Source organism: Salvelinus fontinalis, unplaced genomic scaffold (genome assembly GCF_029448725.1).
Source record: "Salvelinus fontinalis isolate EN_2023a unplaced genomic scaffold, ASM2944872v1 scaffold_0073, whole genome shotgun sequence".
Lineage (NCBI taxonomy): Eukaryota > Metazoa > Chordata > Actinopteri > Salmoniformes > Salmonidae > Salvelinus > Salvelinus fontinalis.
This window is the reverse complement of record NW_026600282.1, coordinates 343688-362500: the sequence shown is the minus strand read 5'-3', so window position 1 is coordinate 362500 and position 18813 is coordinate 343688. Positions and strand designations below refer to the sequence as shown.

Below are 18813 nucleotides of genomic sequence, written 5' to 3'. Positions count from 1 at the left end.
CTGTTGACGTATTGAGAATCTTGGCTTACAGGCTGAAGAGTTCAGAGGGCCCCTCTCACACTCACACAGACACACACAGACACACACACACAGGCAGGCCCTGTCTGAAGATTTTACCTACTTGACTTACAATTTTCACCCTTGTTCCAAGATGAACCCCTAAACCCAGGCACTCCCCTCTCTTACCCTCCCAGTTACCGGCTGCTCTCAGAACCAGAGATACGGGCCCAGATCTGCTCTCCCTCAGCCAGGACCTCAACCATCGGTGGAAAACCACCGTACTGTGCCTGGAATGATACATCTTTTAGATATTCTATACCTCTCACTGACCTAAGCGTCAGACATGCGTTTTAGGGCTAGAATATTATTCATAATAATGAATTTACTTTTTTCAATGTTCCAAACAAAAAACATACGTTTATGAATATATCAATTATTAATACTATATTATTTATAATGTACCTGGCAAGAATACAGGCAACTACAGTGATTTAATTACAATTAACCCTTATGACTCATATAATAGGTTAGAAAATATGGGTGCTGCCTAAACATCATGATTAATCTAATTCAAATTAGAGTAAACCTATTAGTAAAGCATGAATCATAGTTTAGTGCCACAGTGAAGAATGACCTTCTGTTTAATCATGTAGATATCTTTAGTCTTTTTATAGACTGGTCACCTTGGTGTGTCTAGGGTCATTTTGACTCGAACCCCCTGGGAGTGTGAATGTGAGTGTCTGTGTTCATTCACGTGAAAAGAAACCCCCCCACTTTCCGCCCCTTTCTCGACACGGAGGCCTATGCAAGCAAGCTCCCCCCCCCAAACGACACCGTTTTATCTTTCCAACTCGCAACAGTAGTCTCCCCCTCCTCTCTCTCTCTCTTTTCAGTTCAGCGCTTTTTTCCCTACTGTGAAGTGAACTGCCGCCATGTTCTTCTGAGCCAGTATGACAGTCAGACGGGAGGAAGAGAGACAGGGACACAGTCTGTGACTAAAACGACAGTTTAACTCAGCTTTTCGGAGTATGTGCGAGATATTTTAACGCCACTGAACGTTTAGAACGGTGGAAGTTTGTCCGTTTTTTAAATCTGAAACAGAAGAGCCGTTCAGATTTACAGCGAAATCGGCGTGTCCGGATGTTACAGCGCGATATATTTTATTTTCCTATGGCGTAGGCACCTTTTTATAAAGGCAGATCTTTTTACATATTTGGGGGGTCGGAGGGTCGCCTCCGGTCGAATCTATAAGCACATCTAGTCTGTTTTTAAAAACCATTTTTTTTAACGAAAAAATACACGGGAGTAAATGTCTAATTTGTGTGAAATAGAAGAAAAACACATTCCAACATTCGTTCGTGACTCTGAAATGATGACTATCGATATTAGCGGGATTTAATTGGTGTTTTGGACGTTTAATTGATTATCAAAGGCTCATCATTTGCCGTCTACGAGATTTTAAAGACGACGATAGGGGAAATACTATTATTTCCTTCCTTGAAGCCCTACGGTGAGCGGATTCCAAAGATGACGGGCTCTACCCCGGCAGACATGGTGAGAAATTGTGCCAAATGTTTCAAAAGAAAAATGTAACCAGTTCGGTGACCTCCAACGTCAAATTCATATTGTGAATATTCATATTGTGAATAGGTCTATAATACATTATCTTATTAGTGTGATTAAACTCTGTCTACAGGCTGAAGAATAGACCAACTTGAAGATGACTCGATAACGACATTAATCAATCAAATAATGTTATTTTGGCTGGTCAGATGGCTATCATTTATTTTTAAATTAAATTAAATGTTAATGATTAAGCGATATTTGATATTAAATAAGGAAACGGACGAGAAGCACAGATAGCAGCAGTAGCTATAACATTTGGCACAGTGGGGCTACTGTTTACATTTAGCTGCTGTCTGTGTGGGGTGCCCTTGCAGTCCTCAGTCATATAGGCAAAGGCATAACTTTGGGTTATATGTGGGGGGGGGGGGGGGGTTCCGTTGAAACAAATGGGTTCCGTTGTTCCGCCCCCCCCCCCCCCCCCCCAGGAGAATAATAAAAAAAAAAATAGCTGTGAAATGGTTGTTTCTGGTGAATTTTGAAGGGAAACACATCCAAATTGTCACCTGCTGATCCGTTCGTCCTCTCCCTGCCCCCACACGGGCAGTGTTCTCTCTACTAAGGGTGTGAGAAAGAGTCCATTTTGCAAAAAGTTTCTGTTAAACTGATCAGAAAAATCATACAATTTCACACCAATTTACAATGCAGAATAATGGTCCTATTATGTATGTATGACCAATAGTGCCGGGCAATCTACCGCAACCCTTTACAGACAGAGAACCCTTTACAGACAGAGAACCCTTTACAGACAGAGAACCCTTTACAGACAGAGAACCCTTTACAGACAGAGAACCCTTTACAGACAGAGAACCCTTTACAGACAGAGAACCCTTTACAGACAGAGAACCCTTTACAGACAGAGAACCCTTTACAGACAGAGAACCCTTCACAGACAGAGAACCCTTCACAGACAGAGAACCCTTCACAGACAGAACACAGCTACAGTAAAATGTTGATTGCAAAAATTAGTAACTTTTTCAGACAATAAAAAAAAAGTGACTGTAGAATTCTGCTCCAGCATAAAATGTTCTGTATTTTTCCCCTAAAAACAATAAATGTTGCTGATTTGATGTACTGCTGTTGTTTTTTTATGCTGTGTTTTTATGGTATGGTAGCTAGATGTTTTATTTCTACTAAATGTTTAGGTAAATCACGGTATTTAACAAACTTTAAAGTACCTTTTTAAGGAGAGATGGTCCTGGCTGCCGCGCAGCTGTAAAGGCAGTCAATGTTGTTCTCCTCCTCAAACGAGGAGGAGCATGGATAGGACCAAGATGCGGATTGAGGGAAATAAGCCATCTTTTAATCAAAACAGCAAAACAATACACTACAAAACTACAAAACAACAAATGAGACTAACCTTCAACTGTCCTGTACACAACTGTCCTGGACACAGGAACAAACACCCACAAAAGCCTACTGCCTATGGCTACCTTAAATCTGGCTCCCAATCAGAGACAAATGAATGACAGCTGTCTCTGATTGAGACCCAATCTAGGCAGCCATAGACATAACTAGACAACCTAACAAACACTATCCCATACACATACAACACCCATAGACTAACCAAACACACACAACATACAATGCCCACCCCAACTCACGCCCTGACCAACTAAACATAATCAAAATAACATAAAAATAGGTCAGGAACGTGACAGCAGCATATCAAGATCATTTGATTGACAGTTCTGGTTGCCTAGTGATGGACTTTAGTCATGCTTCAGAAGCCTCATTCCTTTACAGACAAGTAAAATGCCCATTCATATCTCCAGAGAAGGTTTCGTGTTGGCATTTAAAAATGTATTGTGTAAGCCTACCCTAACAAACAGAAAAACAAACATGCCGAAGGCGAGGCACAATCAAGGGGCCCCATTCCATTATGTCTGAAAAGGATCCTGGATAAAGGCTACTGGTAGCCTACTGTAATTTCATATTATGAGGCTAAAATGAAGCGTAGGCTACCCCGTGCTCGCAAGACTGGCCCGAAGATACCTCTGTATCCTGGCGACATCAGTGCCATGAGTAGGCTAGAATATTCTACACGCAACAGACCGGAGACTGAACACACACTTGCATCATTAGCCAAGAGACAGAGCAGGCAGGCCATGTTTTGGTAATCTGCATCTCGCAAGGTCTTGTTTTGCATGCATTGCAAATTCACCAAAGTAGTCTAAAGTTCACCTCTTCCTCTCTGGTTTTATTTGAATACACAACTTTCCCAGGCCTTTTGTAGCCTATCGACTATAACACCGAAAATGCTGTGTTTTGTGATAACTGCACTGTGATTTTAATTAAGTGGTGAAAAAACTAAGAATAAACAAAGAGTTTCGTTTAGGGATTTTTCTGAATGTTAAAGATTCCAACTTCGTTTAAATGTTTTAACATTTAAACGTTCACAACCCTCCTCTCTACTGACTGTCTCTGACCTCTGCCAAATTAAATCACAATGATGGCAACAACTGTTTTCTTCGAGCACCTGGGCTACAGTCAGCAAAGATGAGTAGTTGAACTGATAGTGTCTTATAACACAAATTCTCACGTATTGACTAGTTCCTCCTCTCCTTGCCTCGCCTCAACATGGGCGGTACAATCTCACTCTTTCTGTTGCCTGTCTTTGATCCCTGCCACGATCATATGACATTGACATGTGAGTCATTTAGCAGACGCTCTTATCCAGAGACACTTATAGTTAGTGAGTCATTTAGCAGACGCTCTTATCCAGAGACACTTATAGTTAGTGAGTCATTTAGCAGACGCTCTTATCCAGAGACACTTATAGTTAGTGAGTCATTTAGCAGACGCTCTTATCCAGAGACACTTATAGTTAGTGAGTCATTTAGCAGACGCTCTTATCCAGAGACACTTATAGTTAGTGAGTCATTTAGCAGACGCTCTTATCCAGAGACACTTATAGTTAGTGAGTCATTTAGCAGACGCTCTTATCCAGAGACACTTATAGTTAGTGAGTCATTTAGCAGACGCTCTTATCCAGAGACACGTATAGTTAGTGAGTCATTTAGCAGACGCTCTTATCCAGAGACACTTATAGTTAGTGAGTCATTTAGCAGACGCTCTTATCCAGAGACACTTATAGTTAGTGAGTCATTTAGCAGACGCTCTTATCCAGAGACCCTTATAGTTAGTGAGTCATTTAGCAGACGCTCTTATCCAGAGACACGTATAGTTAGTGAGTCATTTAGCAGACGCTCTTATCCAGAGACCCTTATAGTTAGTGAGTCATTTAGCAGACGCTCTTATCCAGAGACACTTATAGTTAGTGAGTCATTTAGCAGACGCTCTTATCCAGAGACACTTATAGTTAGTGAGTCATTTAGCAGACGCTCTTATCCAGAGACACTTATAGTTAGTGAGTCATTTAGCAGACGCTCTTATCCAGAGACACTTATAGTTAGTGAGTCATTTAGCAGACGCTCTTATCCAGAGACCCTTTATAGTTAGTGAGTCATTTAGCAGACGCTCTTATCCAGAGACACTTATAGTTAGTGAGTCATTTAGCAGACGCTCTTATCCAGAGACACTTATAGTTAGTGAGTCATTTAGCAGACGCTCTTATCCAGAGACCCTTTATAGTTAGTGAGTCATTTAGCAGACGCTCTTATCCAGAGACACTTATAGTTAGTGAGTCATTTAGCAGTCGCTCTTATCCAGAGACACTTACAGTTAGTGAGTCATTTAGCAGACGCTCTTATCCAGAGACCCTTATAGTTAGTGAGTCATTTAGCAGACGCTCTTATCCAGAGACACTTACAGTTAGTGAGTCATTTAGCAGACGCTCTTATCCAGAGCAATTTATAGTTAGTGAGTCATTTAGCAGACGCTCTTATCCAGAGACACTTATAGTTAGTGAGTCATTTAGCAGACGCTCTTATCCAGAGACACTTATAGTTAGTGAGTCATTTAGCAGTCGCTCTTATCCAGAGACACTTATAGTTAGTGAGTCATTTAGCAGACGCTCTTATCCAGAGACACTTATAGTTAGTGAGTCATTTAGCAGTCGCTCTTATCCAGAGACACTTATAGTTAGTGAATCATTTAGCAGACGCTCTTATCCAGAGACCCTTATAGTTAGTGAGTCATTTAGCAGACGCTCTTATCCAGAGACCCTTATAGTTAGTGAGTCATTTAGCAGACGCTCTTATCCAGAAACACTTATAGTTAGTGAGTCATTTAGCAGTCGCTCTTATCCAGAGACACTTATAGTTAGTGAGTCATTTAGCAGACGCTCTTATCCAGAGACACTTATAGTTAGTGAGTCATTTAGCAGACGCTCTTATCCAGAGACACTTATAGTTAGTGAGTCATTTAGCAGACGCTCTTATCCAGAGACCCTTTATAGTTAGTGAGTCATTTAGCAGACGCTCTTATCCAGAGACACTTATAGTTAGTGAGTCATTTAGCAGACGCTCTTATCCAGAGACACTTATAGTTAGTGAGTCATTTAGCAGACGCTCTTATCCAGAGACACTTATAGTTAGTGAGTCATTTAGCAGACGCTCTTATCCAGAGACACTTATAGTTAGTGAGTCATTTAGCAGACGCTCTTATCCAGAGACACTTATAGTTAGTGAGTCATTTAGCAGACGCTCTTATCCAGAGACACTTATAGTTAGTGAGTCATTTAGCAGACGCTCTTATCCAGAGACACGTATAGTTAGTGAGTCATTTAGCAGACGCTCTTATCCAGAGACACTTATAGTTAGTGAGTCATTTAGCAGACGCTCTTATCCAGAGACACTTATAGTTAGTGAGTCATTTAGCAGACGCTCTTATCCAGAGACACTTATAGTTAGTGAGTCATTTAGCAGACGCTCTTATCCAGAGACACTTATAGTTAGTGAGTCATTTAGCAGTCGCTCTTATCCAGAGACACTTATAGTTAGTGAGTCATTTAGCAGACGCTCTTATCCAGAGACACTTATAGTTAGTGAGTCATTTAGCAGACGCTCTTATCCAGAGACACTTATAGTTAGTGAGTCATTTAGCAGACGCTCTTATCCAGAGACACTTATAGTTAGTGAGTCATTTAGCAGACGCTCTTATCCAGAGACACTTATAGTTAGTGAGTCATTTAGCAGACGCTCTTATCCAGAGACACTTATAGTTAGTGAGTCATTTAGCAGACGCTCTTATCCAGAGACACTTATAGTTAGTGAGTCATTTAGCAGACGCTCTTATCCAGAGACACTTATAGTTAGTGAGTCATTTAGCAGACGCTCTTCTCCAGAGACACTTATAGTTAGTGAGTCATTTAGCAGACACTCTTATCCAGAGACACTTATAGTTAGTGAGTCATTTAGCAGACGCTCTTATCCAGAGACACTTATAGTTAGTGAGTCATTTAGCAGACGCTCTTATCCAGAGACACTTATAGTTAGTGAGTCATTTAGCAGACGCTCTTATCCAGAGACACTTATAGTTAGTGAGTCATTTAGCAGACGCTCTTATCCAGAGACACTTATAGTTAGTGAGTCATTTAGCAGACGCTCTTATCCAGAGACACTTATAGTTAGTGAGTCATTTAGCAGACGCTCTTATCCAGAGACACTTATAGTTAGTGAGTCATTTAGCAGACGCTCTTATCCAGAGACACTTATAGTTAGTGAGTCATTTAGCAGTCGCTCTTATCCAGAGACACTTATAGTTAGTGAGTCATTTAGCAGACGCTCTTATCCAGAGACCCTTATAGTTAGTGAGTCATTTAGCAGACGCTCTTATCCAGAGACCCTTATAGTTAGTGAGTCATTTAGCAGTCGCTCTTATCCAGAGACACTTATAGTTAGTGAGTCATTTAGCAGACGCTCTTATCCAGAGACACTTATAGTTAGTGAGTCATTTAGCAGACGCTCTTATCCAGAGACACTTATAGTTAGTGAGTCATTTAGCAGACGCTCTTATCCAGAGACCCTTATAGTTAGTGAGTCATTTAGCAGTCGCTCTTATCCAGAGACCCTTATAGTTAGTGAGTCATTTAGCAGTCGCTCTTATCCAGAGCCATTTACAGTTAGTAAGTCATTTAGCAGACGCTCTTATCCAGAGACCCTTATAGTTATTGAGTCATTTAGCAGTCGCTCTTATCCAGAGACACTTATAGTTAGTGAGTCATTTAGCAGACGCTCTTATCCAGAGACCCTTATAGTTAGTGAGTCATTTAGCAGTCGCTCTTATCCAGAGACCCTTATAGTTAGTGAGTCATTTAGCAGTCGCCCTTATCCAGAGACCCTTATAGTTAGTGAGTCATTTAGCAGTCGCTCTTATCCAGAGACCCTTATAGTTAGTGAGTCATTTAGCAGACGCTCTTATCCAGAGACCCTTATAGTTAGTGAGTCATTTAGCAGACGCTCTTATCCAGAGACACTTATAGTTAGTGAGTCATTTAGCAGACGCTCTTATCCAGAGACACTTATAGTTAGTGAGTCATTTAGCAGATGCTCTTATCCAGAGACACTTATAGTTAGTGAGTCATTTAGCAGACGCTCTTATCCAGAGACACTTATAGTTAGTGAGTCATTTAGCAGACGCTCTTATCCAGAGACACTTATAGTTAGTGAGTCATTTAGCAGACACTCTTATCCAGAGACACTTATAGTTAGTGAGTCATTTAGCAGACGCTCTTATCCAGAGACACTTATAGTTAGTGAGTCATTTAGCAGACGCTCTTATCCAGAGACACTTATAGTTAGTGAGTCATTTAGCAGATGCTCTTATCGAGACACTTATAGTTAGTGAGTCATTTAGCAGACGCTCTTATCCAGAGACACTTATAGTTAGTGAGTCATTTAGCAGATGCTCTTATCGAGACACTTATAGTTAGTGAGTCATTTAGCAGACGCTCTTATCCAGAGACACTTATAGTTAGTGAGTCATTTAGCAGTCGCTCTTATCCAGAGACACTTATAGTTAGTGCATTCATCTTAAGATCGCTAGGTGGGACAACAATAAATCACAGACATGGAAAGTACATTTTTCCCCAATGAAGTAGCTATCAATAGAGTCAGAGTTAGAAGGGGGGGGGGGGGGGGGGTCGACGGTTAGTGATGTCATCAAGACAAAGGGTGGCTATTTTGAAGAATCTCAAATCTAAAATATATTTAGAATTGTTTAACAACATTTTTTTGGTTACTACATGACTCCATATGTGTTATTTCATAGTTTTGATGCCTTCACTATTATTCTACAATGTCGAAAATAGTAAAAATAAAGAAAACCCTTGAATGTGTAGGTGTTGTAAAACTTTTGACTGGTAGTGTATATTTTAAATTTTTACTAATGTTCGTGTCCCAACTACAACAATTATTATTTTTTTTATCCTTGAAACATTGAATTGAATTACTTTAGAATTCCATTCATTCCAATACCCCATAATGACAAAACACATTTACCAAACTATTCAGACCCTTTGGCAGCGATTACAGCCTCGAGTCTTCTTGGGTATGACGCTACAAGTTTGGCACACCTGTATTTGGGGAGTTTCTCCCATTCTTTTCTGCAGATCATCTCAAGCTCTGTCATGTTGGATAGGGAACGTCGCTGGTCTATTAGATTCCTGGACTATTCCACGTAGGCCATGCTAGGCTAACGTTGTAATAACGTTGGGATAATGAGTTCAGTTGGAATTGTGTCTGACTGTGGCCTAACTCTGAGGGGTCGTGTCTGTTTGTTTCGTTCTTCCTCATACCACATGAGGACTGCTATGGCCTGTCCAAACATAGACGAGGTATGAAGGCCCAGGGTTTGGAGGTCTGCCATAGGCTAGTAATTATAACACGCTGACTACCCCAGGAACTCTCACAATCTTTCTCTCACTCTATCTCCCTGATAAAGTACGGTAATTCAGTCATAGTAAAGAAAAGGTCTGATAGGCAAGTATGTGTGTGTGTGTTTGTGTGTGTGTGTGTGTGTGTGTGTGTGTGTGTGTGTGCGTGCGTGCGTGCGTGCGTGCGTGTGTGCGTTCGTGCGTGCGGCAGCGATAAGTGTTTAGCTGGATGAGACAGAGCGGGTCAGAGTTGGAGGTGAAGACTAGAATAAAGCCTATGAAGACATCCACTTTTTTAACCAGAGAGAATGAGATGTTTGGTTAAAAGAGAAGAAGTGGAGGGAAGGAGGGAGGAACAGAGGGGAAGTAAAGAGAGAGCGTGGATAACACACAGAGGAATCAAGAAGGTGTCTCATCACTGTGTGGTCCTCACCTGTGCAGTGTGGAGGTGTGGGGCAGGAACGTCATAACAATGGGTGTGTGTGTGTGTGTGTGTCTCAGTGTTTTGTTCCAGTGTTCTAAGTTTTCTAGAAGGACTGAGTTTAGAAGCCCATTGTGAGGTTATTAAGTAGAATCAATTAGAATGGTCACAATGGACTGGGTCATTCCGTACTCCACAAAAGGTTGAATAGCCTTCTGTTCTAGCTACCACACACAGTTAGATGTAGCAGGGGTTAAAGGTGAGAGGTGTGTGTGGGCTGGGGGTGAAAGAGAGGGAGGAAGGAGGGATGGAGTGGGTTCCTTGTGGTTGAAAAGCTCATCCTGTATCACCTCTCACTAGCCTGTCTCACTATTAGTCACACACACACATTCCGGGCATTTCCATCTAAAAGGACCCATGAGCACCAACATGTGAACTTTTATAGGCGCATATCAAATGAAAGCTAAAAGTCTATATATTGTTTTGAAATGAAGACATGTTTCAACAAGCTTTGATTTCTAGTCAAACAGATGGAAAAGGGGGTCTGAGAAAACATCTACCACAACAAGTCTGAAACAGTATTAAAAATACATCAACACACAGTAATGTTGAACACCCCTGTACACTAATATCAACACTTAGATTTCGTTTTGCTGAAATGATTTGCCTTCTGTAAGTTTAAAAAACATTGCCTTGTGCCTTATAATTCTGTTACCACATATCTTGAAGACATTTTTCTAATTTCTCTCCCCCATGAGGAGAGAGGATAATGAAAGTTCACAGAAGTAACAAGTTAAGGTAGACCTATCAATTAATTATAGTATTTTTAAAGTTCTATCAACTTTGTTTATGAATTATTAAGTGATTAAAACTCATTCTGTTACCAAAATCAGTAATGGAATTATTGATATTTTGAATTGGCTACAATGGGAAAATCATAGTAGTCACAAACCACAGTTGGGCCACCTGCTACTGTCCTCTCTTCTACTGGTATACTGTTAATGTTCAGTACTACTGTCCTCTCTTCTACTGACATACTGTTAATGTTCAGTACTACTGTCCTCTCTTCTACTGGTATACTGTTAATGTTCAGTACTACTGTCCTCTCTTCTACTGGTATACTGTTAATGTTCAGTACTACTGTCCTCTCTTCTACTGACATACTGTTAATGTTCAGTACTACTGTCCTCTCTTCTACTGGTATACTGTTAATGTTCAGTACTACTGTCCTCTCTTCTACTGGTATACTGTTAATGTTCAGTACTACTGTCCTCTCTTCTACTGGTATACTGTTAATGTTCAGTACTACTGTCCTCTCTTCTACTGACATACTGTTAATGTTCAGTACTACTGTCCTCTCTTCTACTGGTATACTGTTAATGTTCAGTACTACTGTCCTCTCTTCTACTGACATACTGTTAATGTTCAGTACTACTGTCCTCTCTTCTACTGGTATACTGTTAATGTTCAGTACTACTGTCCTCTCTTCTACTGGTATACTGTTAATGTTCAGTACTACTGTCCTCTCTTCTACTGGTATACTGTTAATGTTCAGTACTACTGTCCTCTCTTCCACTGACATACTGTTAATGTTCAGTACTACTGTCCTCTCTTCTACTGACATACTGTTAATGTTCAGTACTACTGTCCTCTCTTCTACTGGTATACTGTTAATGTTCAGTACTACTGTCCTCCCACTGACATACTGTTAATGTTCAGTACTACTGTCCTCTCTTCTACTGGTATACTGTTAATGTTCAGTACTACTGTCCTCTCTTCTACTGGTATACTGTTAATGTTCAGTACTACTGTCCTCCTTCCACTGGTATACTGTTAATGTTCAGTACTACTGTCCTCTCTTCTACTGACATACTGTTAATGTTCAGTACTACTGTCCTCTCTTCCACTGACATACTGTTAATGTTCAGTACTACTGTCCTCTCTTCTACTGGTATACTGTTAATGTTCAGTACTACTGTCCTCTCTTCTACTGACATACTGTTAATGTTCAGTACTACTGTCCTCTCTTCCACTGACATACTGTTAATGTTCAGTACTACTGTCCTCTCTTCTACTGGTATACTGTTAATGTTCAGTACTACTGTCCTCTCTTCTACTGGTATACTGTTAATGTTCAGTACTACTGTCCTCTCTTCTACTGGTATACTGTTAATGTTCAGTACTACTGTCCTCTCTTCTACTGGTATACTGTTAATGTTCAGTACTACTGTCCTCTCTTCTACTGACATACTGTTAATGTTCAGTACTACTGTCCTCCCACTGACATACTGTTAATGTTCAGTACTACTGTCCTCTCTTCTACTGGTATACTGTTAATGTTCAGTACTACTGTCCTCTCTTCTACTGACATACTGTTAATGTTCAGTACTACTGTCCTCTCTTCTACTGGTATACTGTTAATGTTCAGTACTACTGTCCTCTCTTCTACTGGTATACTGTTAATGTTCAGTACTACTGTCCTCTCTTCCACTGACATACTGTTAATGTTCAGTATTACTGTCCTCTCTTCTACTGGTATACTGTTAATGTTCAGTATTACTGTCCTCTCTTCTACTGGTATACTGTTAATGTTCAGTACTACTGTCCTCTCTTCTACTGACATACTGTTAATGTTCAGTATTACTGTCCTCTCTTCTACTGGTATACTGTTAATGTTCAGTATTACTGTCCTCTCTTCCACTGACATACTGTTAATGTTCAGTATTACTGTCCTCTCTTCTACTGGTATACTGTTAATGTTCAGTACTACTGTCCTCTCTTCTACTGGTATACTGTTAATGTTCAGTACTACTGTCCTCTCTTCTACTGACATACTGTTAATGTTCAGTACTACTGTCCTCTCTTCTACTGGTATACTGTTAATGTTCAGTATTACTGTCCTCTCTTCTACTGGTATACTGTTAATGTTCAGTACTACTGTCCTCTCTTCCACTGACATACTGTTAATGTTCAGTATTACTGTCCTCTCTTCTACTGGTATACTGTTAATGTTCAGTATTACTGTCCTCTCTTCTACTGGTATACTGTTAATGTTCAGTACTACTGTCCTCTCTTCTACTGACATACTGTTAATGTTCAGTACTACTGTCCTCTCTTCTACTGGTATACTGTTAATGTTCAGTACTACTGTCCTCTCTTCTACTGGTATACTGTTAATGTTCAGTACTACTGTCCTCTCTTCTACTGACATACTGTTAATGTTCAGTACTACTGTCCTCTCTTCTACTGGTATACTGTTAATGTTCAGTACTACTGTCCTCCCTTCTACTAACATACTGTTAATGTTCAGCTCATTTTTAAAATTCTCTTTCTGTCACATGGTGGTCAAAGCAAGACTGAAAACAGTCTGGACAACCCCTCCCTCCCTCTCACTTTCCTCTCAGTCGCTCTCTCTCTCTCATCTCTGTCTCCATTTAATGTCACCTCGCCCGCGTCCGACAGACACCTAACATGACACCTACCGTCTTTGCATTTACTGTAACAAGCACTGACCGACACCGGGCGTCCATGCACGTTGAAAAGTAGTTTGGTAATTTTGGTCAGTCCGCCCTGGCTGGACCAAATCTGAACCAATCATAGACGTCTATGCTTCACAAGTTCGGACAGTACTGTAGAGAAGGGTGCTGTAGAGAAGGGTGCTGTAGAGAAGGGTGCTGTAGAGAAGGGTGCTGTAGAGAAGGGTGCTGTAGAGTAGGGTACTGTAGAGAAGGGTGCTGTAGAGAAGGGTGCTGTAGAGAAGGGTGCTGTGGAGAAGGGTGCTGTGGAGAACGGTGCTGTAGAGTAGGGTGCTGTAGAGAAGGGTGCTGTAGAGAAGGGTGCTGTAGAGAAGGGTGCTGTAGAGAAGGGTGCTGTAGAGAAGGGTGCTGTAGAGAACGGTGCTGTGGAGAACGGTGCTGTAGAGAACGGTGCTGTGCTTTACTGTACTCAAAACGTCTACTGTACTCTACTCTACTGTACTGTGCGGTACTGTGATGTCCAAACTTGTGAAACATAGGCGTCTGTGATTGGTTCAGATTTGGTCTGTTCCTGACCAACAAAAATGTGGTCTTGTTTGGTGGCGGGGCTTGTTACAATTAATAGCCAGTGTGTTGAATAATACCCAAATATACAAAAGAAGAATATTGCATATTTCCACCTTTGTGAACCTATTCAGGATACATCACCATGAAGAGAATGACATTTCTATCCATAATTATGCATTTCTGTATAGTACAGATCAGGGACCCAGGATATAATTCTGTTATCATCATTCTGTTACCGGATGTAAATCCACTTTACTTACTGTAGTTCAATAATCAAAATGTATCTTTTCAAAGTCAAGGTGTAAAGTCATAGCTGACACCCCAGTCTTTCTGCAGACATCTTTTGAATCTTCATTCATGAGCAGATGTTTAACTGAGTTACAGGAAAACGAGGTCGCATTAAAACCTGAGGGAGATTTTACCGTAATTCTGTTTACCGTAATTCTGTTACCAAACTCTGCATCTGCACAGTTCTTCCAGTAAATGTGTTTTTGTGAAATATTCTGTGTAAATTGTTCAAATCAGTCTTTGTGCATGGAGTTGTATGGTTTGTTAAACTTTGAAATCAATGGTTTTTGACATACTTTTTAAAGTGAGAAATCTGAGTCAAAGAGTAATTCAGTTAGCGTGGAATTGACACACACACACACCACACACACACACACACACACACACACACACACACACACACACACACACACACACACACACACACACACACACACACACACACACACACACACACACACACACACACACAGAGAGAAGGAGGGGAAAGAGCCTTGCAGTCATTCCTTAGCTGTCTCAGAACTAGTGCTGCTCTGACTAAATGATGACTACAAAACGTCATGTAGGTTGACAATGTCATTCCCAGGATAAAGGATGTACTGCGTCAGTTTGATGATGTCGTGTCACGTGTAGACATGGCTGTATGGACTACGGGGGAATAGGCTAGTTCATTAAGAGATATAGATGTCCAGATAAAGCTCATTGGTACAAACATATAATCAATCAATCACTTATGTAACGGTTACGGAATAGACCACCACTGGTGTGTGTGTATGTGACTGGAGTGTGAATAGTTCTGACAACACTTTACTTGTGTGTGTGTGTGTGTGTATATATATATATATATATATATATATATATATATAAATATATACACACACACACACACAGTTGAAGTCGGAAGTTTACATACACTTAGGTTGGAGTCATTAAAACTAGTTTTTCAACAACTCCATAAATTACTTGTTAACAAACTATAGTTTTGGCAAGTCGGTTAGGACATCTTCTCTGTGCATGACAAGTAATTTTTCCAACAGTTGTTTACAGACAGATTATTTCACTTATAATTCACAATTCACAATTCCAGTGGGTCAGAAGTTTACATACACTAAGTTGACTGTGCCTTTAAACAGCTTGGAAAATTCCAGAAAATGATGTCATGGCTTTAGAAGCTTCTGAAAGGATAATTGACATAATTTGAGTCAATTGGAGGTGTATCTGTGGATGTATTTCAAGGCCTACTTTCAAACTCAGTGCCTCTTTACTTGACATCATGGGAAAATCAAAAGAAATCAGCCAAGACCTCAGGGGAAAAAAATTGTGGACCTTCACAACTCTGGTTCATCCTTGGGAGCAATTTCCAAATGCCTGCAGGTACCACGTTCATCTGTACAAACAGTAGTACGCAAGTATAAACACCATGGGACCACGCAGCCGTCATACCGCTCAGGAAGGAGACGTGTTCTGTCTCCTAGAGATGAACGTACTTTGGTGCGAAAAGTGCAAATCAATCCCAGAACAACAGCAAAGGACCTTTTGAAGATGCTGGAGGAAACAGGTATCTATATCCACTGTAAAACGAGTCCAATATTGACATAACCTGAAAGGCCACTCAGCAAGGAAAAAGCCACTACTCCAAAACCGCCATAAAAAAGCCAGACCGGTTTGCAACTGCACATGGGGACAAAGATCGTACTTTTTGGAGAAATGTCCTCTGGTCTGATGAAAAAAAAATAGAACTGTTTGGCCATAATGACCATCGTTAGGTTTGGAGGAAAAAGGGGGAGGCTTGCAAGCCGAAGAACACCATCCCTACCGTAAAGCACGGGGGTGGCAGCATCATGTTGTGGGGGTGCTTTGCTGCAGGAGGGACTGGTGCACTTCACAAAATAGATGGCATCATGAGGTAGGAAAATGATGTGGATATATTGAAGCAACATCTCAAGACGTCAATCAGGAAGGTAAAGCTTGGTCGCAAATGGGTTTTCCAAATGGACAATGATCCCAAGCATACTTCCAAAGGTGTTGCAAAATGGCTTAAGGACATTAAAGTCAAGGTATTGGAGTGGCCAATACAAAGCCCTGACCTCAATCCTATGGAAGATTTGTGGACAGAACTTTAAAAGTTTGTGCGAGCAAGGAGGCCTACAAACCTGACTCAGTTACACCAGCTCTGTCAGGAGGAATGGGCCAAAATTCACCCAACTTTTAGTGGGAAGCTTGTGGAAGGCTACCTGAAATGTTTGACCCAAGTTAAACAATTTAGAGGCAATGCTACCAAATTCTAATTGAGTGTATGTAAACTTCTGACCCACTGGGAATGTGATGAAAGAAATAAAAGCTGGAATAAATCATTCTCTCTACTATTATTCTGACATTTCACATTCTTAAGATGAAGTGGTGATCCTAACTGACCTAAGACAGGGAATTTTTACTATGATTAAATGTCAGGAATTGTGAAAAACTGAGTTTAAATGTATTTGGCTAAGGTGTATGTAAACTCTCGACTTTAACTGTATGTGTATGTATATATATTTTTTATTATTATATATTTTTTTATTACTAATAAACCCAGTTCGTTATAAGACCCTTTTGGCCATGTTTGTTCAGCTTAACCTTACAGACAGGTGTATGTGTTAGGAAGACAAGAAGAGAGACAGGTAGGTGTTAAATAGGTGTATGTATTATGAAACCAGCTGTAACCTGTCTGACCTGTTCAGAATGCTGTCACTGTGAGGCAAACCAGAAAGTGGAGCTCTGACCCAGCACCGTGAGGAAGGAAAGGGACAAGGCTCTGGTATACACAAAGGGACAAGGCTCAAAGGGGCAAGGCTCTGGTATACACAAAGGGACAAGGCTCAAAGGGACATGGCTCACAAAGGAACAAGGCTCTGGTATATCTCTGGGAGGACTAACTCCAGAGAATAGACAAGGAAATGGAAAGAGGGAATGGTGTAGGCCAGCATCCCGTTATCGCCTCTTCATTGTTGACGTTGAGACTGGTGTTTTGCAGGTACTATTTAATGAAGCTGCCAGTTGAGGCCTTGTGAGGCGTCTGTTTCTCAAACTAGACACTCTGATGTACTTTTCCTCTTGCTCAGTTGTGCACCGGGGCCTTCCACTCCTCTCTCTGTTCTGGTTAGAGCCAGTTTGTGAAGGAAGTAGTACACAGCGTTGTACGAGATCTTCAGTTTCTTGGCAATTTCTCGCATGGAATAGCCTTCATTTCTCAGAACAAGAATAGACTGACGAGTTTCAGAAGAAAGTTATATGTTTTTGACCATTTTGAGCCTGTAATCAAACCCACAAATGCTGACGCTCCAGATACTCAACTAGTCTAAAGAAGGACAGTTTTATTGCTTCTTTAATTAGAATTAGAACAGTTTTCAGCAGTGCTAACGTAATCGCAAAAGGATTTTCTAATAATCAATTAGCCTTTTAAAATGATGAACTTGGATTAGCTAACACAACATACATATACATAGTGCATTAGGAAGGTATTCAGACCCCTTGACTTTTCCCACATTTTGTTGCATTACAGCCTTATTCTACAATAGATTAAACTACTTTTTTCCCCTCATCGATCTTCACACAAAACTCCATAATGACAAATTGAAAACAGGTTTTTAAACATTTCTACAAATGGATTAAAAATGAAAATCAAAGACCTTATTTACATAAGTATTCAGACCTTTTGCAATGAGACTGAAAATTAAGTTCAGGTGCATCCTGTTTTCGTTGATCATCCTTGAGATGTTTCTACAACTTCATTGGAGGCCACCTGTGTTTAAACTCAATTGATTGGACATGATTTTGAATTGCACACACCTGTCAATAAATGTCAGAGCAACAACCAAGCCATGAGATCGAAGGAATTATCTGTATAGATTGTCGAGGCACAGATCTGGGGAAAAGTATAAAAATTCTGCAGCATTGAAGTTCCCCAAGAACACATCCTCCATCATTATTAAATTGAAGAAGTTTGTAACCACCAAGACTCTTCCTAGAGCTGGCCGCCCGGCCAAACTGAGCAATCGAGGTGAAGGGCCTTGGTCAGGGAGGTGACCAAGAACCCAATGGTCACTCTGACAGAGCTCCAGAGTTCCTCTGCGGAGATGGGAGAAGCTTCCAGAAGGACAACCATCTCTGCAGCACATCACCAATCAAGCCTTTATGGTCGAGTGGCCAGACAGAAGCCACTCCTCTGTAAAAGGCACACAACAGCCCGCTTGGAGTTTGCCAAAAGGCACCAAAAGGACTCTCAGAACATGAGAAATAAGATTCTTTGGTCTGATGGAACCAAGATTGAACTCTTTGGCCTGAATGCCAAGGGTCACAGCTGGAGGAAACCTGGCACCATCCCTACTGTGAAGCATGGTGGTGGCAGTATCCTGCTGTGGGAATGTTTTTCAGCGGCAGGGAGACTAGTCAGGATCCAAGGAAAGATGAACAGAGCAACATACAGAGATATCCTTGATGAAAACCTGCTTCAGAGCACACAGGACCTCCGACTGGCTTCGGGACAAGTCTCAATGTCCTTGAGTGGCCCAGCCAGAGCTTGGACTTCTTGAACCTGATCGAACATCTCTGGAGAGACCTTAAAATAGCTGTCCATCCAACCTGACAGAGCTTGAGAGGATCTGCAGAGATAAATGGGAGAA

At 40.9% G+C, this 18813-nt stretch overlaps 1 protein-coding gene across 1 annotated transcript in view; it reads left to right on the top strand.

Annotated features, from left to right (window-relative positions):
* Positions 1 to 872: 872 nt before the first annotated feature.
* Positions 873 to 18813, top strand: part of ubl3a (ubiquitin-like 3a) — a 50677-nt gene continuing 32736 nt past the window's right edge. The window contains exon 1 of the mRNA XM_055911586.1: positions 873 to 1554. Within this exon, the coding sequence (XP_055767561.1) occupies positions 1528 to 1554 (27 nt within the window). The 5' untranslated portion in view covers positions 873 to 1527. The remainder of the gene's footprint in view (positions 1555 to 18813) is intronic.